The 26,256-nt window shown below is 44.4% G+C and overlaps 1 protein-coding gene, 1 long non-coding RNA gene and 1 pseudogene across 4 annotated transcripts in view; 1 reads left to right on the forward strand and 2 right to left on the reverse strand.

The window, feature by feature from the left end:
- Positions 1 to 23,845, reverse strand: part of ARPC1A (actin related protein 2/3 complex subunit 1A) — a 39,450-nt gene extending 15,605 nt beyond the window's left edge. Inside the window, exons 1-5 of one of the 2 annotated variants that reach the window (XM_002744052.7) lie at positions 23,743 to 23,845; positions 17,234 to 17,326; positions 10,792 to 10,896; positions 5,489 to 5,711; positions 239 to 346 (exon numbers count right to left, since the gene is read on the reverse strand). In XM_002744052.7, the coding sequence (XP_002744098.2) occupies positions 239 to 346; positions 5,489 to 5,711; positions 10,792 to 10,896; positions 17,234 to 17,297 (500 nt within the window). In that variant the 5' untranslated portion in view covers positions 17,298 to 17,326; positions 23,743 to 23,845. The remainder of the gene's footprint in view (positions 1 to 238; positions 347 to 5,488; positions 5,712 to 10,791; positions 10,897 to 17,233; positions 17,327 to 23,742) is intronic. The other variant, XM_035282327.3, reaches the window with a different exon arrangement.
- On the reverse strand, positions 15,435 to 17,329 carry LOC144580376 (keratin, type I cytoskeletal 18 pseudogene; annotated as a pseudogene).
- A 256-nt stretch (positions 23,846 to 24,101) lies between the features above and the next one.
- LOC144580420 (uncharacterized) overlaps positions 24,102 to 26,256 on the forward strand; it is a 46,995-nt gene continuing 44,840 nt past the window's right edge. For both annotated transcript variants that reach the window (XR_013529917.1, XR_013529919.1), the window contains exon 1: positions 24,102 to 24,241. This is a non-coding gene — a long non-coding RNA (uncharacterized LOC144580420). The remainder of the gene's footprint in view (positions 24,242 to 26,256) is intronic.

Consider the following 26,256-nt stretch of genomic DNA (forward strand, 5'->3'; position numbering starts at 1 on the left):
TTAGCCAGGTATGGTAGCATATACCTGGAGTCTCAGCTACTCTGGAGGCTGAGGCTGGAGGACTGCCTGAGCCCAGGAGTTGGTGGCTGCAGTGAGCTATGATGGTGCCACTGCACTCCAGCCTGTGTGAGAGTGAGACCGTGTCTCCAAAAAAAAGAAAGAAAAAGAAAGGGAACCCTATAAATATGAAGGATGAACAATGTGCAGCTCAAGTCTATCCGTTCTCATTGGTTCCCACCTGCATTTGAAGTCACATGATCCTGCTGCCAGCAAAACGTTGTTGGGATGCCAATCCAAGCTGAGGACTGTGGAGCGAATCGGTTTTTTAATGTGCTTGCTCACCCACCTATGAGAGGGGAAAACTGTTTCAGTTTATCCACTCAATGAGCATCCCCAAATGACCTGCAAATGTATGTCAGATGAAAACACTTAAGCATGCCATTCTTTTCCTTAATTAAAAAAATAATAATAATAAAACAATTCAGCATATTATCTTTTCCAGGATGGTTTCTAAGAAAAAGATTCTACAGAAAAGTAACTGAACATTCAACGTTCTTCTGTCAGTCACCAGCCCTCCTGCCAGAGACAAGGCATATTTCTTTTTTGAGACCAGGTTATAAGATTGGCTAATTTTTGTATTTTTTGTGGAGATGGGATTTCTCCATGTTGCCCAGGTTGGTCTCAAACTCCTGGGCTCAAGTGATCCACCGGCCTCAGCCTCCTGAAGTGCTGGGATTATAGGCGTGAGCCACTGTGCCCGCTGACCAGGTGCATTTCTAAAGGACAGAAAAGAAAAGAACCATGAACAGGCCCTTCTCCACTCCTGGCCTTGACATTCTGAGCAGAACAGTTGGTTTTCAGGGGTCCGCATTAGTAAGCATAGATATTGACTAACTCAGTTACTTTTTCATGAGATTTGGGATTACATGTGGTGTTAACCTCTGAGATAAAAACTGGAGTTTGAAATTGCTTCAGTTTTTACTACGAATATTCAGTCGTTTGCTATTCCATTTTTTGTTAATTTGGGTTTCTAAGACAGCTTAACAGCCTTCACAAGCCTCTATGAATCTGCAAATTCTTTTTAATTTCTTTCACTGAGCAATCACAACCAAGAAATCAGAAGAACCTCACATAGGGGATTAGCCTCTAATTCTCTAGCACCATTCAAAAAAGATGATTTATGTCTATGACCAGTCATTACTCTAGCTTAACCTAATTCAATTTCTGCCCCCAAACTGCAGTTTAAAAACCAATCATGCCTGGTCGCTCCACAGTTGAGAGACTAAATACTGTGCCAAATGGCTTTCCTTGAATGCTAAATTACCTTTCTACAGAATCACTTTATTTATTTATTTATTTTTTATTTTTACTTTTTTGAGACAGAGTCTCACTCTGTCATCCAGCCTGGAGTGCAGTGGCACAATCTTGGCTTACTGCAACCTCTGCCTCCTGGGTTCAAGCGAGTCTCGTGTTTCAGCCTCCCGAGTAGCTGGGATTACAGGCTTGTACCACCATGCCTGGCTCATTTTTGTACGTTTAGAAGAGATGACGTTTCACCATGTTGGCCAGGCTGGTCTCGAATTCCTGGTCTCAGGCGATCTGCCCCCTCTTAGCCTCCCAAAGTGGTAGGATTACAGTCATGAGCCACCATGCCTGGCTATAGAATCGGTTTCTTAGAAACCTATCTAAAAAAGTTCATTCTGAAAAAGACAGCCAGGTGCAGAGACTTACATCTATAAACCCAGCACCGTGGGAGACCAAGGCAGGAGGACTGCTTGAGTACAGGAATTTGAGATCATCCTGGGCAACAAAGTAAGACCCTGTCTCCACAAAAAAATCAAAAAATTAGCCAGGTGTGGTGGTGCAAACCTGTAGTCCCAACTACTTGGGAGGTTGAGGTGGCAGGACTGCTGGATCCCAGGAGTCAGAGACTGCAATGAGCCATGTTTGTGCCACTGCACTCCAGCCTGGGTGACAGAGAGAAACCCTGTCTCAAAAAATAAATAAATAGGCTGGGCGTGGTAGCTCATGCCTATCATCCCAGCACTTTGGGAGGCAGGAGGATCATGAGGTCTGGAGATCAAGAACATCCTGGCCAATAAGATGAAACCTTGTCTCTACTAAAATGCAAAAATTAGCTAGGTGTGGTGGTGCACACCTGTAGTCCCAGCTACTTGGGAGGCTGAGGCAGGAGAATCACTTGAACCCGGGAGGTGGAGAATGCAGTGAGCTGAGCTCATCGTGCCACTACACTTCGGCCTGGCAACAGAGTGAGACTCCATCTCATAAATAAGTAAGTAAATAAATAAACAAACCCCAAAAACCCGCACAAAGTCTTTAAGAAAAGCAGAAAAAGACAATATTCTAAACTGTTTCTTTTTTTTTTTTCCCTTTGAGATGGAGTCTCACTCTGTTGCCCAGGCTGTGATTTTGGCTCACTGCAATCTTGTACTCCCGGGTTGAAGTATTTCTCCTACCTCAGCCTCCCGGGGAACTGGGATTACAGGCATGCGGCACTACACAGCTAATTTTTTCGTACTTTTAGTACAGACAGGGTTTTACCATGTTGGCCAGGCTGGTCTTAACTCCTGACCTCGTGATCTGCCTGCCTCGGCCTCCCAATGTGTTGGGATTACAGGTGTGAGCCACCATACCTGGCCTTCATAATGTAATTTTTTTTTTGAGATGGAGTTTCGCTCTTGTTACCCAGGCTGGAGTGCAATGGCACAATCTCGGCTCACCGCAACCTCCGCTTCCTGGGTTCAGGCAATTCTCCTGCCTCAGCCTCCTGAGTAGCTGGAATTACAGGCACGCGCCACCATGCCCAGCTAATTTTTTGTATTTTTAGTAGAAACGGGGTTTCACCATGTTGACCAGGATGGTCTCGATCTGTTGACCTCGTGATGCACCCGCCTCGGCCTCCCAAAGTGCTGGGATTACAGGCTTGAGCCACCGCGCCCGGCTGTAATTTTTTTTAATTAAGAAAAAGATGGTAAGTAAAATAATTAGTTCATATGACTAAATTTTTTTTTTTTTTTTTGAGACGGAGTTTCGCTGTTGTTACCCAGACTGGAGTGCAATGGCGTGATCTCGGCTCACCGCAACCTCCACCTCCTGGGTTCAAGCAATTCTCCTGCCTCAGCCTCCCAAGTAGCTGGGACTACAGGCGCGCACCACCATGCCCAGCTAAGTTTTGTATTTTTAGTAGAGACGGGGTTTCACCTTGTTGACCAAAATGGTCTTGATCTCTTGACCTCATGATCCACCCGCCTCGGCCTCCCAAAGTGCTGGGATTATAGGCGTGAGCCACCGCGCCCGGCTTCATATGACTAAATTATAAGCTTCTGAGAAATTGTTTTAAAGTACTCACATGAAATAATTGTTCTACAACTGAAAAACTACTCTAAACATACAGCTTGTACCAAGACAATACCTTCTAACACAATAAAGTCCAATTTATCTATATTTGAGACTAATTCTCAAGGAATAAAAATGCAAACGATTACTGAGGTCGAAGCTCAACTTGGAAGAAAAGTTTCCTGCAGAAATTTGTAAGACTTCAAGGACTACTAGCCTTGAGGGAATACTAATAATGTTAGTTTCTTATCTTATTACAATGAAACTTCCAAATCATTTCTAGTAGGCAACATTTTGTTAGCCTTGATTTTTATACATTTGAAAAAAGAATGTATGTTTCAAATTCATAATTCGATTTTATTGAAAATTCCCAATTTCTTTTCAAACAATAAAATTTCTGAAGTTTTACCAAATTACAAAGGTAATATGATAATCCCCTCCTTTCAATTTCAGCAGAATACAAATAACAAAACTGCTACAAAGAGTTGCTATTTTTAGTAGAAACACAAACACTGCCAATTTAGTATTAAATGATAATTTTATGTTGAAGGATATTTACCAGTTATGCTGAATGCATGCCAGGTAGAATACTTGTTTTCTTATCAAAATAAACCGGAAGGAGTAGTTAAAATAAACTTCAGCCATAAAATAAATCTTTGTATTTTGACTGGGTCAGCTATAAGTGGTTTATTTTAAAAGTGTACAACAGCCTGCTTAGACTTCTGGTAAGTTTTGACTTCAACAGTTGAAGAAGTAAAGTAGTACACCAAGGCACCGATTTGGTTGGCGAATAAGCTTTTTTTTTGAGACATAGTCTTGTTTTGTCACCAGGCACCAGGCTGGAGTGCAGTGGTGTGATCTCGGCTCACTGTGCAACCTCCGCCTCCTAGGTTCAAGCAATTCTCCTGCCTCAGCCTCCCGAGTAGCTGGGACTACAGGCACATGCCACCATGCCCAGCTAATTTTTGTATTTTTAGTAGAGATGGGGTATCACCATATACCATGTTGGCCAGGATGGTCTCGATCTCCTGGCCTCGTGATCCACCCGCCTTAGCCTCCCAAAGTGCTGGAATTATAGGCATGAGCCGTGGCGCCTGGCTGGCAAATAAGCTTTAAAGAAAGGAGAACACTGGCTGGGTGTGGTGGCTTACACCTGTAATTCCAGCACTTTGGAAGGCTGAGGTGGGTGGATCACGAGGTCAGGAGTTCAAGACCAGGCTGGCCAAGATGGTGAAATCCTGCCTCTATTAAAAATACAAAAATTGGGCCGGGTGCAGTGGCTCAAGCCTGTAATCCCAGCACTTTGGGAGGCTGAGGCGGGTGGATCATGAGGTCAAGAGATCGAGACCATCCTGGTCAACATGGTGAAACCCCGTCTCTACTAAAAATACAAAAAGTTAGCTGGGCATGGTGGCGCGTGCCTGTAATTCCAGCTACTCAGGAGGCTGAGGCAGGAGAATTGCCTGAACCCAGGAGGCAGAGATTGCAGTGAGCCGAGATCGCGCCATTGCACTCCAGCCTGGGTAACAAGAGCGAAACTCCATCTCAAAAAATAAAATAAAATAAAAATAAAAATTAGCCAGGTGCAGTGGCAGGAGCCTGTAATCCCAGCTACTCGGGAGGCTGGGGCAGGAGAATCGCCTGAACTGGGGTGTGGAGGCTGCAGTGAGCCAAGACTGCACCACTGTACTCTAGCCTGGGTGACAGAGTAAGATTTCATCTCAAAAAAAAAGAAAGGAGAACATCATTATCTGCAGGAATCCTAGCTAGATATCATGTGAAAAAAGAATGATTCCTCAGGGAAGGGAGACTCTTTCAAGATTATATGTATATGAGAGTAAGAAAACAGTAAGTAGCACAGTACGGAGTGAGAATGGTAGTAGCAACTTGCAGAAGAAACAAGCTGGGAGATCAGAACATAGACACCATAGCTCTATATTAATATAAAAAACGTGAGATTTAATTAACATGCACATGAGAAGGGAAAATGCTCAGACAGAATTGAGAATTTCAAAGAAAAAAACCCACAGAACTCTGGATGAGAAAAAACTGGAGTTATGGTAAGCCTTCATACAGCAGTGCAAGTGTAAATTCTATAGAAAGGGATAAAAAAAGTTCAGATGTCACTCACCAGTCATTTTCAGACTCAAAGTAACAAACGGAAATGAGTCGTGCTCCACTTCCCACAGCAAATTTGTTCTCTAGAGGGGACCACTTCACAAAAGTAGCTGCACGATTAATTCTCAGGATCACGAGGGTTGGCTTCCAGATACCATCTTTCTGACTCCAGACATAGGCATTTCGGTCTGCCCCACAAGTGACGATGCGGTCGCTCTTGGGAGCCCAGTCAATACCTGCAAAGTGAGACATGGGTCATCTGCTCTGCGCAGTCAATGACAAACTGCAGCATAGGCAGACTGGCTGTTACTTGATAATTGTGGAATCTAGGAGATACGTATAAAAGGCTCATTATACTATTCCTATTTCAGTTTTTAAAAACCTGTTTACAATTTTCCATGGTAACATGTTTCTTTTTTTCCCCGCCCCGCATTCTGATTATTTTAATAATTTGAGTTCTGGGATACAAGTGCAGGATGTGCAGGCTTGTTACATAGGTAAATGTGTGCCATGATGATTTGCTGCGCCTATCAACCCATCACCTAGGTATTAAGCATCACATGCATCAGCTATTTAGCCTGATGCTCCCTCCCTGCCCCGCTCCCTGAACCAGGCCCTGAACACCAGTATGTGGTGTTCCCTTCCCTGTGTCCATGTGTTCTCATTGTTCAGCTCCCACTTATAAGTGAGAATACACAGATTTGGTTTTCTGTTCCTGTGTTAGTTTGCTGAGGATGATGGCTCCCAGCTCCATCCATGTCCCTGCAAAGGACATGATTTCGTTCCTTTTTATGGCTGCATAGTATTCTGTGATGTATATGTACCACATTTTCTTTATCCAGTCAATCATTGATGGGCATTTGGGTTGACTCCATGTCTTTGGTATTGCAAATAGTACTGCAATGAATATACACATGCACATATCTTTATAGTAGAATGATTTACATTCCTTTGGGTATATACCCAGTAATGGGATTGCTGGGTCAACATGTTTCTTAAAAAGGGAAACAATCAAATATTTAACAAAAAAAAAACAAAACACCAGAACTCTGATATCCTTGATGTTTTCCATACATCTTTTCTTTGTACTATGGACTACTTTTTTCTTCCAGAATGCTTTAGAAAATATTTTTTTTCATGCCTGTAATCCCAGCACTTTGGGGGGCTGAGGTGGGCAGATCATGAGGTCAGGAGTTTGAGGTGTGACCAACATGGTGAAACTCCATCTCTACTAAAAATACAAAAATTAGCTGGGTGTGGAGGTGGGTACCTATAATCCCAGCTACCCAGGAAGCCGAGGCAGGAGAATTGCTTGAACCTGGGAGGCAGAGGTTGCGGTAGCCAAGATCACGCCATTGCACTCCAGCCTGGGCTACAGGGCAAGATGCTCCATCTCAAAAAAACAAAAAAAGAAAAAGAAAATATCTTTTCCCCACTGAAGTTACTATCTTTCTGAGAAAATATGTGTGATCCTTGATCTCCTAACCCAGAGTTATATTTAGATTTTTTCAACAAGTTTTTTCAGATCTAAAAAATGTCAAGTGAGCAGCTAGACAGAAAATAGTCTCAAGTTCAAAGAACCCCAAAAGAGAAGTAGAGGAGAAAAAACATCTCTATCCCCCAGGCTGGAGTGCAGTGGCGCCGTCTTGGCTCATTGCAACCTCCACCTCCTGAGTTCAAGCAATTCTCATGCCTCAGCCTCCTGAGTAGCTGGGATTATAGGCACACACCACCATGCCTGGCTAATTTTTGTATTTTTAGTAAAGCTAGGGTTTTGCCATCTTGATAAGTCTGGCCTGGAACTCCTGACCTCAGGTGATCCACCCACCTTGGCCTCCCAGAGTGCTGGAATGAATATAGGCGTGAGCCACTGCATCGGCCTAAAAGTCCAATTTAAAATATAAGTGTTCTTATTCTTAGGCTGTAGGGCCACTGGCAAGGGAACTTCAAAAAATAGGCCAAACCTAATAGAAATAAGGTTGTGGGAAATGAACAGTGACAAAAATAGAATGCTGGCCTTGGTGCTGGTTTGGTAATATACTCAGCTCCCAGTGCTCAAGAGCATTATTTACAAATCACTGGTCAAAGCAAGGGTGGTCCTAAGTTATGGCTGAAAAATGCAGGACAACGTCTGTAAAGGATGCAGAATGGCAAAACATGCAAACTTCTCTTATTTGGGTAAGGATATCTTCAAGCTCATCAGTATTAGAGGTAAAATTGCAGAATCCAACTAAAAGAACAAAAAATCAGCCAGGGCAACATGGTGAAATCTATCTTTACAAAAAAATTAGCATGGTGTGGTAGCGCATATCTGTAGTACCAGCTCCTGGGGAGGCTGAGGTGGGAGGATTGCTTAAGCCCAGGAGATTGAGGCTGTAGAGAGCCAATGATCACTCTAGCCTGGGAGACTGGGCAACAGCACAAGACCCTATCTAAAAGAAAAAAAAGGCTGGGTGTGGTGGTTCACACCTGTAATCCCAGCACTTTGGGAGGCTGAGACGGGTGGATCACTTGAGGTCAAGAGTTAAAGACCAGCCTGGCTAATAACATGGCGAAACTATCTCTACTCAAAATACAAAAATTAGCTGGGCATGACAGTGTGTGCCCCTGTAATCTCAGGTACTTGGAAGGCTGAGGCAGGAGAATCACTTGAACCAGGGAGGTAGAGGTTGCAGTGGGCTGAGATTATGTCACTGTATCCAGCGTGGGCAACAGAGCGAGACTCCATCTCAAAAAAAAAAAAAAGAAGACAAAACAAATTGATAATAAGTATTGTTGCTGCCCAATTAAATGAAAATGTGATTTTGAGGAGAGAGGAAACTCAAGATGGCAGAAAGAAGAAAAAAATCTGGACTTGAGGCCAGGTGCAGTGGCTCACACCTGTAATTTTGGGAGGCTGAGGTGGGCAGATCACTTGAGGTCAGGAGTTCAAGACCCGGTCAACATGGCAAAACCCTGTCTCTACTAAAAGTACAAAAATCAGCTGGGTGTGGTGGTGCACGTCCCTGTAATCTCAGCTACTTGGGAGGCTAAGGCAGGAGAATCGCTTGAACCTGGGAGGTGGAGGCTGCAGTGAGCTGAGATTATGCCACTGTATCCAGCCTGGGCAACAAGAGCAAAACTATGTCTCAAAAAAAAAAAAAGAAAAGATCCAGTCTTTTACAAGTCAGTAAGAAAAAGATGCTGGACACAGTGGCTTATGCCTGTAATCCCAGCTGTTTGGGACGCCAAGGCAGGTGGATCACCTGAGGTCAGGAGTTTGAGACCAGCCAGGCCAATGTGGTGAAACCCCAACTCTACTAAAAATATAAAAATTAGGCTGGGTGCGGTGGCTGATGCCTTTAATTCCAACACTTTGGGAGGCCGAGGCGGGCAGATCATGAGGTCAGGAGATCGAGCCTAGCCTGGTCTCCACTGAAAATACAAAAATTAGCCGGGTGTGGTAGCATGCGCCTGTAGTTCTGGCTACTCGGGCAGCTGAGGCAGAAGAATTGCTTGCACCTGAGAGGTGGAGGTTGCAGTGAGCCGAGATTGTGCCATTGCACTCCAGCCTGGGCAACAGAGTTAACCTCCATCTCAAAAAAAAAAAAAAAAAAAAAACAGCCAGGCATGATGGCAGGCACCTGTAATCCCAGCTACTCAGGAGGCTGAGGTGGGAGAATCACTTGAACCTGGAAGGCAGAGATTGCAGTGAGCCAAGCTTGTGCCACTGCACCCAGCCTGAGTGACAGAGTGAGACTCCATCTCAAAACAAACAAAAACAGAAAAAAGAAAAACAAAAACTCAATGAAAAAATGATCAGGAGTTATGAATAGGCCAGTCACAAGGAAGAAAAACTCTCATGGCTAATACATGTATGAAAGTATGCTCAACTTTTCCATTAATCAGGAAAAACAACTTACAGAAGCAGCAGATGACCCTTTTACGTGTTTGTCAGTTGTACCATCTCAAACATGTGGCAGGGTGTGGGAAAAAGGGCACTCTCATAAAGGACAGGTGGGAATGACCCTGGCAACACTGTGGAAGTGCACCCTGTGGTATTAACGCATCTCCCATCTACAAACATTCATACATATGTACAGAGATCAAGGGATGCTTATTCAGCACTTCCATGTAATATGGAAATATTGGAACAACCTAAATGTCCTTCAATAGAGGAAAGAGTAAATGAGTGAGGTATAAAACGCTAGAGTAGTTAAAAGGAATGAACTTGCTCTACATGGCAGCATAGATGGATCTCAGAAACAATCGTGAATTCAAAAGCAAGTTGCCGGAGACACATAATATCATTCCATTTATGTGGCTTCAAAAAATACTAGCCAATAGTCCTAAAGATCGTTTTCTCTTTTTTCTTTTGAGACAAGGGTCTTTCTCTGTTGCCCAGGCTGGAGTGCAAACTTGATCTTCTGCAGCCTTGATCTTCTTGTCTCAAGTGATCCTCCCACCTCAGCCTCCCAAGTAGCTGGGACGACGGGTGGGATGACAGGTATGTGCCACGACACTGCTAATTTTTTATTTGTGGGCGGGGGGGGTGGGTCTCACTATGTTGCCCAGGCTAGTCTTGAACTCCTGGGCTCAAGCAATCCTCTCGCCTTGGCCTCCTAAAGTGCTGGGATTGCAGGTGTGAGCTACTGTGCTTGGCCTAAACTTGTTTATAAATATATGTATGAAAATGTATTAAAAATGGACTGGAATGGTGCCATAGCAAATTACAGTCTGCCTTTTTGGGGAAGGGGAATAGGACAGCTGGTGAGAGGTAACTTTACCATTATCTAGAATAATATTCCTTATTATTATATCCTTTTTTAAAAGTTTCCTGATACAGGAAAATAAATTGCTTCCTGGCAGAGGAAAAAAGTTGGTAATTCTGGTGGCGATTATCCGATATGGGTGTTTATGATATTACTTAGTTCTTTTCAATATTTTGGAAAGTCATCCTTATCCCCAAAACACAAAGGAAATTTTTGGAAGACACTTGGAAATACAGTTTAGCTCATGTTTTCAGGTTGTCTACATTTTCATGTTATCTAGCTTTCAATTGCATGTCTCATCTCTGAATTTTAGCTCTTTAGACCTCAGGGTAGGTTCAGTGCTTTCCATAGCAACAGTAGAGTGCTGGAAACCAGCTAGGGCTACAAGAAGCACTTAATAACTGACATCATTATTATAGTATTTTCTCTAAAATTTTAAGGAAATTCAGTAAGTACTGCATTACTTTAAATATTGTGGCCAATTGGGTTTACTAGGCTCTTTATCTAAAAGGAAGAGTGCCTGATTTGGAAATGTCATACTAAGCTCATGGCTATCTTCCTTTACCTGTGATGTGTCCATTGTGTTCCTTGAGTTCATGAGCTTTTACCCACTGGCTCCCGTTCTTCTTATAGATATGTACTTCGTGATTATTGGGACTGAGGGCAATCTCTGGAGAAAGAAGTCAAATAACAGTTAACAACTGAACTTGAAATTGTCACCAAAAAGGGAACATGTCACAGTTGTTTTAAAAGCAGACTGTGGTAAGGAATAAAAAAACTTTTGAAAAAGTGGTTCTCAAATTCACCTCTGAAGACTTTTTTTTTAACCTGTACTAGGACCCTGTATTTTATAATGCTTTATAGGAAAACTAAGATTAACAATTCATTTACCCAGAGACATGTACAACTGTCAATTAATGATTCTAACCAGTGAAAAATAAACAATGTTACTGAACCTAGTGAAAATAACTTTAGATCAGGATAAAATGTTTGACAGTTTCATTCACCTGTGCAATATCATTGGAGATAAATCTTTAATTTCTGTTGGTCTTATTGAAACGCTAAAAATAGTTCATGGACTTGCATTACTACTATCATGGACCCAGACTGGAACCACTAGTTTATATTTTAAAAAATTGATTCTGGGAGGCCAAGGTGGGTGGATCACGAGGTCAAGAGATCCAGACCATCCTGGTCAACATGGTGAAACCCCATCTCTACTAACAATACAAAATATTAGCTGGGCCTGGTGGCGCGTGCCTGTAATCCCAGCTACTCAGGAGGCTGAGGCAGGAGAATTGCCTGAACCCAGGAGGCGGAGGTTGCGGTGAGCCGAGATCGCGCCATTGCACTCCAGCCTGGGTAACAAGAGCGAAACTCCCTCTCAAAAAAGAAGAAAAAAATTGATTCTGCTGATATTACTGTAAAGCCAAGATAAATCACAATACTCTTTTTTCAAGAGTAATTTCCTGAACTAGTCCAAAATATAATACACAAAATGGACTTTTTAAAAACTCATACAGTTTGAGCATCCCTAATCTGAGAATCTGAAATCTGAAATGTTCCCAAATCCAAAACTTTTTGAGTACCAACACGACACTCAAAAAGTCATGCTGACAAGCAGTGCTCTTTGGAACATTTTGGATTTCATATTTTCAATGCTCAAATGGTATGTATTATGTAAAAATCCTGAAATCATAAATCCAAAACAATTCTGGTACTAGGCATTTCAGATAAGGGATACTAAATCTGTATTCATGTATCTTTTTTTTACCCTTTCTAGTTCATCTGTTTTCTTTTTCTTTTTAATTTGATTTTTATTTTTAGTAGAGACAGGGTCTCATTATGTTGCCCAGGCTAGTCTTGAACTCCTGGCCTCAAGCAATCCTCCTGCCTTGGCCTCCCAAGCACTAGGATTACAGGCGTGAGCCATGATGCCCAGCTCCTCTTTCTTTTATTGGTTTCTTAAAATTAAAATTAGGATCTATGGGCCGGGCACTACACCGGATCACGCCTGTAATGCCAGCTCTTTGGGAGACTGAGGCAGGTGGATCACCTGAGGTCAGGAGTTTGAGACTAGCCTGGACAACATGGTGAAACCCTATCTCTACTAAAAATACAAAAATTAGCCAGGCATGGTGGCACGTGCCTGCAATCCCAGCTACTTGGGAGGCTAAGGCAGGAGAATCGCTTGATCCCAGGAGGCAGAGGTTGCAGTGAGCCAAGATCGTGTCACCACACTCTAGCCTGGGTAACAGAATGAGATGCTGTCTCAAAAAAAAAAAAAAAAATTTAGGATCTATGATCCATACTTTGGGCTAGTCATCAATAGTCCCCACCTACACACACTTTCCTACCCTCCTTAGGAAAGCTACATCTGCTTTACTGATAAAACTGTGGAACTAGGTGAATATCTAGCTAAAAAATCCTAAATACCTAAGAGTGTTTCCTAGAAACTATATATTTCTCCAACTTTCTCAGATGTATATAGAGATTTCAAAAGCCAAGTCCAAATTTAAACCTGGAAAATGTTATAAATTTCAAATTATAATGTCACAAAAAATGTTGACCTAATATGCTGAATTTATCAAGTAGTTTTTTTTTTTTTAATTGTACTTTAGGTTCTGGCGTACATGTACAGATCATGCAAGATTGTTGCATAGGTACACACATGGCAATGTGGTTTGCTGCCTCCATCGCCCTGTCACCTACATCTGGCATTTCTCCCCATGTTATCCCTCCCGGACCTCCCCACCCCCCGCAACTGTCCCTCCCTTGGCCCTCCCACCAACAGACCCCAGTGTGTGATCCTCCCCTCCCTGTGTCCATGTGTTCTTATTGTACCGAGTACTTTAAATGAGGACAATGATAGCTTGGATATATATTAAAAATAATTGGAAATATTCCAAAAGCCTATTTTTAGATGGGAAAGGGGGAACAGAAGACATAGGAAAGTTGGCTATGAAGCTCTGTGAGATAATCACCAAACAGATGCTCTAAATTCACTGTCCTGTCATGTTATATATTTTCAACTACCCAATACAGAGGCTCTTACCTAGGAACCTGGAGTGTGCTTTGTTTATGTACCAACACTTTTTTAAAAATGAAAGCAAACTATTAAAAAAGAAAAGCGAACCATATCTGAAATGCTTTAAAAAGATGGTGAACCTACAGAGTCAAAGCAATCTGTGCCAAAATTTCAGTTGACTTTTTAAAAGAAATTAACAAGCTGGTCCTAAAATTCATATGGAAATGCAAGGGAGATAATAACCAAAATAATCTTGAAAAAGAACAAAGTTGGAACTTAACACTTCTTGATTTCAAAACTTACCACAAAGCTACAGTAATCAAGACAGGCTGGTCCTGAAACTAGGATAAACATAAAGAACAAGGTAATAGAATTGAGAGTCCAGAAATAAGCTCTCATATTTACAGTCAGTTGATTTTTAAAAAGGGTACCAAGGTAATTAAACAGAGAGAGGATAGTCTTCAACAAAAGGTGCAGGAAAAACTTGGTATCTTGGCTGGCATGGTGGTTCATGCCCACTAAGTAATCCCAGCACTTCAGGAGGCCGAGGCAGGAGGATTGCGTGAGGCCAGGAGTTCAAGGCCAGGCTGGGCAACATGGCAAAACGCTGTCTCTACTGAAAATACAAAAATTAGCTGGATGTGGTGGTGCATACCTATCATCACAGCTTCTTGGGAGGCTCAGACACGAGAATCGCTTGAACTGGGGAGGTTGAGGTTACAGTGAGCCAAGATTTCACCACTGCACTCCAGCCTGAATGACAGAGCAAGACTCTATCTCAAAAATAAATAAATAGGGAAAACTCACTACCTACATACAAAAGGAATCCTATCTTACCTACCTTATAGCATATACAAAAATTAACTCAAAATGGATCAAAGTCCTACATAAAAGGAGTAAAAACTATAAGACTCTTGGATGGAAACACAGGCATAGCCACACATTTTTGTGATCCTGGATTATGCAATGGTTTCTTTGATACAACAGCAGAAGTACAAGCAACAAAAGAAAAAATAAGTGAAATTGGACTTTTTCTCCCTAATCCGGCTTTCTGTATTTTTATTATTTAATAATAATTTTTTTCTTTCTTTTGAGAAAGAGAGTCTTGTCCTGTCACCTAGGCTGGAGTGCAGTGGCACAAACATAGCTCACTGCAGCCTTGGACTTCTGGCCTCAAGTGATCCTCCCACCTCAGCCTCCCAGGTAGCTGGGACCACAGGCATGTGCTACCATGCCCTGCTAATTTTATTTTTTGTAGAGACAAGGTTTCACTATCTTTCCTGGGCTGATCTCGAACTCCTACACCCAAGCAATCCTCTTGTCTTGGCCTCCCAAAGTGCTGGAATTACAGCACTGTGCCTGGAAACTTGTTCAAAATTAAAAAATTGTGCATGCCAAAGAATACCCCCAAAGAAGTGAAAGGACGACCCACAGAGTGGGAGAAAATATTTGATAACAGACTTGTAGCCAGAATATATAAAGAACTCTTATGACTCAATAATAAAAATATAACCCAATTTAAAAATGGGCAAACAGACATGTCTGAATAGACATTTCTCCAAAGACATACAGACAGCCAATAGGCATGTTAAACAACGTTCAACATTACTCATGGGGAAAATACAAATCAAAACCACAATGGGATACTACTTTATACCCATTATGATGTCTATAACAAAAAAAGACAGACAGGGCTGGGCATGGAGGCTCATGCCTGAAATGCCAGCACTTAGGGAGGCCGAGGCAGGAGGATCATTTGAGGTCAGGAGTTCGAGATCAGCCTGGCCAATGTGGTGAAACCTCATCTCTACTAAAAATACAAATTAGCCAGGCATGGTGACATGTGTCTGTAATCTCAGCTACTCAGGAGGCCGAGGCAGGAGAATCACTTGAACCTGGGAGGTGGAGGTTGCAGTAAGCTGAGATTGTGCCACTGTACTCCAGCCTGGGCAACAGAGTGAAACTCTGTCTCAGAGAAAATATTTTTTTTTTTTCTGTAGAGACAGGGTTTTGCCATGTTGCTCAGTCTGGTGTTGAATTCCTAGGCTCAAGATATTTGCTGCTTTGGCCTCCCAAAGTGCTGAGATTATAGGCATGAGTCACTGCACCCAGCCTCATCTTGTTATATTATCTGTCACTTTGCTTGCTGAACTGTGCCTACTTCTAAGAACATTCTCCATCCCTTTCTAGTTTTCTGGAGCTAGAAAACTAGAAACTCAAGTTGATTATGAAAAACATAGTAAATAATAGTTTTTTTTTTTTTTTTTTTGAATGACCTCTGAACTTTTTATTGGCCTCTTGCTCCCCCAAGGGTCCCCTGCTTCCGCTGGCCTAATGTCTCAGAACTTTGGTGTCGTTGGTCTCAGAACCACTTTGCCATCCACTATCCAGCGGGTGGTCGTCTTTTGGGTGGTTTGAATGGAGTTGCTGCTGTTCAAGGCATCACTGAGACTGAAGTCCTCCCCATCTTCCAGCAGGCGGCGGTAGGTGGCAATCTCAGCGTCCAGCTTGACTTTGATGTTCAACAGAGCCTCGTACTCCTGGGCCTGGTGCTGTCCCTCTGCCTGGGTTTGTGCCAGCTCTGACTCCAGGTGCAGCAGGATCCCGTTGAGCTGCTCCATCTGCAGGGCATAGCGGGCCTCCACCTCCCTCAGGCTGTTCTCCAAGCTGATCTTCGTATTTCTCATGAAGTCCAGGTCGATCTCCAAGGACTGGACTGTACGTCTCAGCTCTGTGAGCGTCATCTCAGCAGCTTCAACCTCAGTGGACTGTGTGGTGACTATTGTGGTACTCTCCTCAATCAGCTGAGTCCAGTACTTGTCCAGCTCCTCTCGGTTCTTCCGAGCCAGCTCATCATATTGAGCCCGGATTTCTGCCATGATCTTAGCAACGTCCTGAGATTTGGGGGCATCTACCTCTACGGTCAACCCAGAGCTGGCAATCTGGGCTTGTAAGCCATTTACTTCCTCTTCATGGTTCTTCTTCCTGAAGAGCAGCTCCTCCTTGAGAGCCTTGATCTCTGTCTCCAGCTGCAGCCGAGTGACATTGGTGCCATCGATGACCTTGCGGAGACCATGGATGTTGCTCTCCACAGACTGGCGCATGGCCAGCTCTGTCTCATACTTGACTCTAAAGTCATCAGCAGCAAGATGAGCATTGTCAATCTGCAGAACGATGTGGGCATTGTCCACAGTATTTGAGAAGATCTGAGCCCTCAGGTCCTCGATGGTCTTGAAGTAATGGCCCTAGTCTCTGACCTGGGGTCCCTTCTTCTCCAGGTGCTCCTGGATTTTGCTCTCCAGCTTCCGGTTCTTGGTCTCCAGGCTCCTGACTCTGTCCAGGTAGGAGGCCAGGTGGTCATTCAGGATTTGCATGGTCTCCTTCTCGTTCTGGATGCCTCCCATTCCTGCCAGACCCCTGGCCATCCCCAAGGCCAGGCCCCCGACCCCCATGCTGCTCCGGAAGCTGGCGGAGCGCGTCATGGAGACGCAGGAACCAGAGCCACCGGCGCCTGCATAGACGCTGGCCGCGCTGCTGACCGGCCAGGTGCCATAGCTGGGCACCTAGACGGAGCCCACGGACCGGTAGTTGGTGGAAAAGGAGGAGCGAGTGGTGAAGCTCATGCTACCAGGGGAGGAGAGCGAGAGGACAGGGCTCAGGCTTTGCCGACTGTAAATACTAGTTAATATTGTTCTGAGTAGCTCAGGGGCAAACTGCTTGCCTCTGAAACAGCTTCTTCTAGGTCCTAGTGCTCTCACTAAGCATGAACTTGGTATGTAACCACTAGAAAGCCCTTCCTTCACTCTGGGCCTCAGTTTATCTGTAAACCAAAGGATTGACTTAGCTCCCTTCTGAATGTACACAATAGATGTATGTTCTTTGCACATGTGATACTGAAATATGTGAGCCCTAAATGTGTCTAAATCTGAAATGTATCAAAGGTATCGAAATACAAAAGCAAAGTTGATAAAATACTTACGGGTACGATCCCTGTTCCAGGCATGACAGGTGATTGGCTCTAGTAAAAACTGATGCAGTGACATTATTCTTAGTGTTTTCAAAGGAGAAAAAGCTGCAATGAACAACAACAAGAAGCATTTAAAGTGGCAGGTGACCAATGTTTAAGTTGTCTGAAGATCTTAAGATGTTCAGGAATAAATAAAACATTGTCCTCCCATTAAAAAATTATCTGGCCAGGGCCGGGCGCGGTGGCTCAAGCCTGTAATCCCAGCACTTTGGGAGGCCGAGGCAGGTGGATCATGAGGTCAAGAGATCGAGACCATCCTGGTCAACATGGTGAAACCCCGTCTCTACTAAAAATGCAAAAAATTAGCTGGGCATGGTGGCGCGTGCCTGTAATCCCAGCTACTCAGGAGGCAGAGGCAGAAGAATTGCCTGAGCCCAGGAGGCGGAGGTTGTGGTGAGCCGAGATCGCACCATTGCACTCCAGCCTGGGTAACAAGAGTGAAACTCCGTCTCAAAAAAAAAAAAAAAAAAAATTATCTGGCCAGGCGCAGTGGCTCACACCTGTAATCCTAGTACTTTGGGAGGCTGAGGTGTGTGGATCACGAGGTCAGGAGTTCAAGACCAGCCTGTCCATCATGTTCACCCGTCTCTACTAAAAATACAAAAATTAGCCAGGCGTGGTGGCACGCATCTGTACTCACAGATACTGAGGAAGCTGAGGCAGGAGAAATGCTTGCAACCAAGAGGCAGAGGTTGCAGTGAGCCAAGATCACACCACTGCACTGCAGCCTGGGCAACAGAGCGAGACTCTCTCAAAACACAAAAATCGATCTCATTGTTGAAATTTAACCATCTCAATTAATCTAGCATTGTAATGTAGAATCTAGCAACTAAAGTAGGATTTATTCTGTTAAGGGGCATCAATGGACTCTTAAACCATGGATACAGGATATTCCTAGTCTCAAATTATCATCCTACAGATTGCTTACTAACTACAAAGAGAAAAAGATGGCTTTACATTGAAGAAATCTGGCAATCACAACATGATCAAACTTAGTATCGTAAGTAGTGGATCAATCTAACTGGATGGGCCTCCTGCTGGGAGGCCAATGAAGTATACGTGATCACTTATAAATAGCGTCTTAATTACTATCCAAAACCAGAACAGTCCTGAGAGCAAAAATAAATAATAATTATGTGGCCACAACAGGTCACAGGGCTATCCTGGAGAAACCTGGGACTATGGTCAACCTACCACTGAAGTCTTTGTCAAAGATATTTACTCTAAATCCAATCAAGATTCAGACCTAATTTTCAGTTTATAAGAAATAAAGGGTAAAGGAACAAGTCAAGCAACACAAGGAGGAAATAAACAGTTAAAGCCAGGGTGTGCACCCTTCTATAGAAGAATGGGCCTGGATTATTCCAAAAAGGCAATACGGAGGCAAGGTGAGAACTGTTCTAGAGATCTATGACAACCAAATTTGATAAGTGAAAGTTGATTATAATTTTTTTTTTTTTTTTGAGACAGAGTGGTGCCATCTCAGCTCACTGTAACCTCCACTTCCTGGGCTCCAGTGATCCTCCTGCCTCAGTCTCCTGAGTAGCTGGGATTACAGGTGTCCACCACCCATGCCTGGCTAATTTTCATATTTTTAGTAGAGACAGAGTTTCACCATGTTGGCCGGGCTGGTCTTAAACTCCTGGCCTTAAGTGATCCTCCTGCCTCAGCTTCCCAAAGTGCTGAGATTACAGGTGTGAGACATCGTGTGCAGCCCATAATGTACATTTCAAAAAACAGGCAGAAAAGATGTATTTTGTACAATAGGGAAAATTAGAATTTAAACTAATATTAATGATTTTCATGTTCTTAGCTATGATGATAGTATTGCCATTAGGTAGGAGAATGTCCTAGCTCTGAGGAGACAAAGATGATGAAGTATTAGGAATGATGTCTTCTGTAACTTCCTTGCTTTTTATGGGGGCAGGGGGAGACCGGGTCTTGCTCTCTCATCCAGGCTTGGAGGGCAGTGGTGCAATCTATGCTCACTGCAGCCTCCACCTTCTGGCTCAAGTGATTCTCCCACCTCAGCCTCCTGAGTAGCTGGGACTAAAAACATGCACCACCAAGCCCAGCTAATTTTTGTAGAGATAGGGTTTCACCATGTTTCCCAGGCTGATCTGCCTGGGCTCAAGTGATCCACCTGCCTCAGTCTCCCAAAGTGCTGGGATTACAGGCATGCGCCCACATGCCCAGTCAGTGTAACTTATTTTCAATAGTTCAGGACAGAAAATATACACACCCTGAATCTAAGCAAAGAGTACATAGGTGTTTGTGATAATACTTTTTAAACTTTCAATTGTAACTAAATGAAAAGCAGGAATCTGCAAAACATTAAATTAAAAATCAAATACAATTCTCTATTTTATAGGTACCCAAATCTAGATACACTTGAAGAAACAACCATTACCTGAAATGGGAACATTTTTCAAAAAGCAGCCAGCCTTCCTCTACCCTCAACTTTATCATTTCCAGGAGGCACCCTCACTATAAACTCAAGTTTCAACACACTTAAGTATAAGTCATGTCAACCTAGGGTGGAGGCTGAAATGTGAGATATGAATTCTGATGCAAGCAGGAAATGAATGGAAGGGCCACTAGAAGGTTGTAAAGTGAACAATGAGAGTTCAGCTGACAAAGCAGAAATTAATCTCAGTTAGAAAGCAGAAGCAGCACCTTTGCTAACTGTAAAGAAACCCAGGCTGGGAGCGATGGCTCAATCCTTTAATTCCAGCACTTTGGGAGGCCAAAGCAGATGAATCACCTGACGTAAAGAGTTTGAGACCAGCCTGTCCAATATGGTGAAACCCTGTCTCTACTAAAAATACAAAAATTAGCCAGACATGGTAGCAGGCACCCATAATTCCAGCTACTCCGGAAGCTGAGGCATGAGAATCACCTGAACATGGGAGGTGGAGGTTGCAGTGAGCCAAGATGGTGCCACTGCACTGCAGCCTGGGGAACAGAGTGCGACTCTGTATCAAAACAAAAAAAAAAGGGCGAACTAAAGTAAGTGCAACTTTAAATAAATAACATCTGATATCTTGAACTGGCAGAGAAATGTCAGCATTTCACATTCCATTCTAAGAGTGAAGATACTTAAGTCATTACTTTTTTCTGTTATACAGTCAAGAAAGCAAACTACGACTGACAAAGAAAGAGCTTAGGAATTGGCAATTTTAAAAATTTTAGATGAATTCAAATGAGAATGTTTAATTTTTTTTTAAGACTTCCAGATGCTCACTGCAGGCTTCTCTCTTTATCTCTGATATCAGATGCTCACTCCAAATTGTTCCATCACAACAGATTTTAGTTACAGCTACTCAAAATAACACATTGTGTCATAAAATAGCTCCTTAATTAAAAGTGGTTTAGTTCAAAAGCCACATTTGATAAGCTTCTTTGTTAACTGAAAATAAAACTGCTCTGCAAATCAGTAATTTGATGTGAATATCTTTGTGCCATAAAAGTACGTGTTTCATGTCCAGTTGAAAAGCACAGCTGTAGACAAAAGGCTTTCTCATTTTTCAACTCAGTTTTATTAGCAAAGTACCAAAGACTTCAAAAGAGGTGACCATTTACACAACGGTGTGCATTTCTAATTTTGCCATATCATTCAAGTTCCATGTTTGGACATATACTCAAGACCTGTACTTCTTTTTTAATCATATGGCTATTTTAAGTCTGTAGGCCAGGACAACACTCATGTTTGTCAAATTTAGAATGCACCTAGCAAACACAGCTTGCATTCATGAAACCCAGTGAATGCAGAAGAAATTCCTAATAGCCTGAATTATATACTAAGAAAGGGTACCTTCTGTCATAGGGTGATAATTATAACTTCTAAACTATGGTTAATGTTTAAATGAAATCTGAAAAGCTTTGTCTTAGTAGAGCTAGAGAGGAAGAAAAGGGGACAAATAAAAATGTGAGCCACCCTCTCGCCTCAGCCCCCTGAGTAGCTGGGACCACAGGCATGCATCACTATGCCCTGCTACTTTTAATTTTTTTGTAGAGACAAGGATCTCTCTATGTTGCCCAGGCTGGTCTCAAACTCCTGGGCTCAAGCGATCTGCCCACTTCAGCCTCCCAAAGTGTTAAGATTACAGGCATGAGCCACCGTGCCTGCCCCCCATCCCTTTTCTTTATCACTGTGTATAGAGTTATTCTGATGTATGGCTAGCCATGGGCTCTGAAGCCAAGGCTGGCTTTGAATCCTGGCTTTGACACACACTAGCTATGAGACCCTGGGCAAGTCACTTAATATTTCTCAATCTCATTTTTTTTCCCCTCTGTAAAGTGGATATACCACTGACATCACAAGGAGAATTAAATGAGACAACGTGTGAAAGCAAGTAGTACAGAGCCTATTCTGAAATACATGTCAGTAGGTTCCCTTTCTTCCTTTGACCCAAGGCTTTTAAACCAACCATAGAACCCAGCAGTTAGTTTCCTCTGAGCTTATAATTGTTGACATTTGCTATAAATTCTTGGCCCTACTCCTTTGGAGCTTGAAAGTATTCACACAAGTGGGAATTTCTGTCCCTGGTTTTGGGTCAGTTTTTAAGACCGTGATTCACCTAGTTTCTAACCACTCTCATTACCCAACCCAGCAATATCAAGTAATCCAACAAGGTCACCACACCCTCCTCAATGTTCAGACAGGCTCCAGTCCAGGCACCAACCTCACCAAGAGACCATTTTAAACTTCTTCATGAAGGATTTGTTTCAGCACTGGGAAACAATTAGATTAAAGTATGGCAACTCCACCTCCAAAACAAGAGTTTTCCAAAATGATCCCTTCCTTTAAGTGTGATTAGTAGATGAACTCCACAAGATCTTCTAATACATACTCCGAATATGGGAGAAAATAGCCATATAAGCTGGGTGTCGTGGCTCACACCCGTAATCCCAGCACTTTGGTAGGTTGAGGTGGGGGGAGAGCTTGAGCTCAGGAGCTTCAGACCAGCTTGGGCCACATATCGAGACTTTGTCTTTACAAAAAATACAAAAAAAAAAAAAAAAAAAAAAAATTAGCCAGGCGTGGTGGCTCACCCTGTAATCCCAGCTACTCAGGAGGCTGTGGCGGGAAAATTGCTTGAACCATGCCACTGCACTCTATCCAGTCTGGGTGACAGAGTGAGACTCTGTCTCCAGAAAAATAAATGAATGAATGAAAATTCACCCACTGTGGTGGCACATGCCTGTTGTCCTAGCTACTCAGGGGGCTGAGGTGGGAGGATCTCTTAAGCCCAGGAGGTCGAGGCTGCAGGGCAGGAAAAAAAAGGAAGAAAACAGCCACACAGTTACCCACTTCCTAACGGGGCAAAAACAGCTTCCTGACTGATACCCCTCCTTTGTTTTTACCTGAAAACTCAGGGCCTATGTAAAACCGAAAGACTAGATAAAATTGAGAAGAGAGGGCAGAATTAAGATAATCTCGGCAATTTAAGCTATGAGTTGACACAGACAGAAGGTTCCAAAGCTGCAGTAGAACAGATGGCTTTATAATCAAAGATTCTAAGCTATAATTTATTAAGTGCCTACCATGTTCCCAGCAGTGTTGTAAATACTGGGATGGGGACAGAAACATAAATAAGGCTGACACCATTCTGGTCTTCAAGTCTGGAGGGTTGGTGGTTGCTAAGAGTGGAGAAGGTAGAAAAGGAAAGGGAGACAGATATGCACAGAACGCCCAGAAGCAGTAATGATAGTGAATATTTATTGATCACCTACTCTAGGCCAGGAACTATTCTAAGCAATTTATGCAAATAAGCTCATTTGATCCTTAGCAAAACAGTAAGAATCTTTTTTATTGCATGAGGAAAACAGGCACAGAGAAGCAGTCTTCCCAGGATCACCCAACAAAGTGGTGGTGCCAAGACTGGCATAAAAGATTTTACGAACAGGAGAGCCGAGAAGGGTGCGATTTTGACTTGGGGGAAGGCGGTACTCATGCAGGGGGATCTGAAAGAACTCAGAAGAAGGTTTTTCTCGAGATCGGAAAGGTTCCCCAGTAACTGAAAGATTGAGGGCTGCCTAGAGAGGAGGCAAACATCCTATGGGCGCCTGCTGTATGCAGGGATCGACTCCAGACGCTAAAGAGATGAATGGTCCCGCGGGACGCTCGATTAGGGGATTCTCCTGCTTGACACAATTTTAGAGACGGTGACAAATGTCCCCAGCAGAGGTGCAATCAGGACCCTGGGGCGCAGAATAGGTCGTTAATTCTGGCATTGGAGACGGCTAGGAGCTTGAACATCAAGAGAGAAACTCCAGGGAACCCGCGGAGAAAGGGGATCCCCGCCCCCTCAGGAGGCCCCAGCAGACCCGGCCGCGCCTCAGCCTCGGGGCCCCGCGGCCTAAGCCCCCACCTCACCGCCCCCGCGGGTCCAAGTCCGGCGCGAGACCGGGACAAGAGAGGCCGACAGGGTGAGACGCTTGCCCCTGCTGGCCGTTACCTGGGGTCCGGGGAGTCCAGACAGGCTCGGAGCGGAGGATTCGCGGACTCTGGGCAGTCGACGCGAACAGGCTCCGGCGGGCGCGGGCGGAGGACGGAAGCCCAGAGGGAGCGGCTGACAGATCCCGGAAATAGCCACGGCGCCTGCGCGGTGAGGCCGTGCGGGCGGTCTGCGCATGCGCATAGCACAGGCGCGCAGTCCGGGTTTAGGTAGACTGTGGTGAGGAAGGGTACGCGGTCGGATTTGCTGCTGCTGCGGCACAGGCGGTGGCCTTTCAGAGGGAATGTGGCCCCACGGAACGCCTGTCAAGTGCTGGCGAAGCGGCATGGGCGTCCCATTCCGTTCCTCAATCAGTTTCCTCACAATCGCGAGCCAAAGTGTGGCGCCTCGGCAGTTTCGCAAGTTCTTTTGTCAGGAAATAAGTGACTGAGGATTGGGGGGTCTTTGGAGCTCCTGGACCTGACCAACGATTGAGTTTTTCTCTCTTCAGAGAGCCCAGGTCAGAACCAGTCGACCTCAGCGCTGCTTCGTGCAGGGAGCCCCCGCCCCCGCCGTGCTTCCACTGTGGAAAGCCCCTGAAGTCCCCCAGGAACCTTCTCGAATCTTCGCGGGGCAGAGTCACTTGTTCCTTTCTCCCAAGATGGCGCCGCAGGGAAAAAGGTTGGGGGAGCTAGGCTATGCCCCCAGTTCACAGAGGACAGCTTCTGAGGTTTGCCGTGGTTCCCCCATCTGCAACTAGGCTGCTGCCCTTGAACCCGTAGAAATTCTGGAGCAGCTTCAGCCCCCACGGATGGGACTAATCGAGAGCTTTCCTTTTTGTTATTCTTTTTCTTTCTTTCTTTTTTTCATTAAGACAGGGTCTCGATCTGTAGCCCAGGCTGGAGTGCGGTGGCTCGATCATAGCTCAGTGCAGCCAGGAACTTCAGGGCACAAGCGGTCCTCCCGCCCCAGCCTCCAAAGTAGCTGGGACTACAGGTGTACACCACCACGTCTGGCTAATTTTTATTTTTATTTATTTATTTAGAGACGTTGTTTCATGTTGCCCAGGCTGGTGTGCAGTTGCACAATCTTGGCTCATTGCAATCTCTGCCTCCTGGTTTCAAGCGACTCTCCTGCCTCAGCCTCCCGAGTAGCTGGGATTACAGACATGCACCACCATGCCCGGTCATTATTTTGTGTTTAGTAGAGACAGGGTTTCTCCATGTTGGTCAGGCTTGGTCTCGAACTCCCAACCTCAGATGATCCGCCCGCCTCGGCCTCCCAAAGTGCTGGGATTACAGGCGTGAGCCACTGTGCCTGGCCAGCTAATTTTTATTTTTTGGTAGAGTCAGGGTCTTGCAGTGTTGCCCAGGCTGGTCTTGAACTCCTGGGCTGAAGCGATCCTCCCTCTTTAGCTTCCCAAGGCCCTGGGATTATAGGTGTGAGCCACTGTGCCTGGCTAATTTTTATATATTTTTTTGTAGAGATGGGGTTTTCCTATATTGTACAGGCTGTTCTTGAACCCCTGGGCTCAGGTAGTCCTTCAGCTTCTGCTTCCCAAAGCACTGGGTGTGAGCCCTGCCCCTGTGCCAGGCCAACCAAGGATTTGTCTCCTTCCCTTTGGTATTTACATATTTTATCCCAGTGCTTGGTTGCAGGTTGAGGTTTACGTAGGTATACTTGTCAAACTCTCAGTTTCAGACCTGATATGTTATTCTTTTTTTTTTTTTTTGAGACAGAGTGTTGCTCTGTTGCCCAGGCTGGAGTGCAGTGGCACAGTCTCGGCTCACTGTAACCTCTGCCTCCTGAGTTCAAGTGATTCTCTTGCCTCAGCCTCCCAAGTAGCTAGGACTACAGCCGCGTGCCACTAGGCCAACCTAATTTCTGTAGTTTTAGTAGAGACGGGGTTTCACCACGTTGGCCAGGCTGGTCTTGAACTCCTGATCTCAGGTGATCCGCCCACCTCAGCCTTCCAGACTGCTAGGATTACAGGCATGAGCCACCTCTCCTGTCCAGACCTGCTGTGTTCTTTCGAGTTACTGCAGGTGTCCCCAACCTCCTGGCTGCTGACCAGTACTGGTCTGTTGCCTATTAGGAATCCGATGGCACATGAGGTGAGTAGGGTGAGCCCACGAAGTGTCATGTGTATTTACAGCTGCTCCCCATCTCTCGCATTACTGCCTGAGCTCTGCCTCCTGTCACATCAGTGGGGGCATTAGATTCTCATAGGAAAGTAAACCCTATTGGGAACTGCACATGCCAGGGAACTAGGTGGCATGCTCATTATGAGAATCTAATGCCTGATGGTCTAAAACCATCCTGCCCCTCTCCCCTGGCCCCTTCCCCCCTAGTCCATGGAAAAATTGTCTTCCATGAAACCGGTCCCTGCTGCCAAAAAGATTGGGGACAGCTGTTTATGTAGCACGATGCACTGAAAGTCACTGATTTTAACTCTGCCCCATGGTTACAAAGTCTTTGATCATAGGGGAATAGAGCAGAAAGGTCATCATAAATTACCCCCTCCAAGAGACAACT

Source organism: Callithrix jacchus, chromosome 2 (assembly GCF_049354715.1).
Source record: "Callithrix jacchus isolate 240 chromosome 2, calJac240_pri, whole genome shotgun sequence".
In the NCBI taxonomy this organism is placed as follows: domain Eukaryota; kingdom Metazoa; phylum Chordata; class Mammalia; order Primates; family Cebidae; genus Callithrix; species Callithrix jacchus.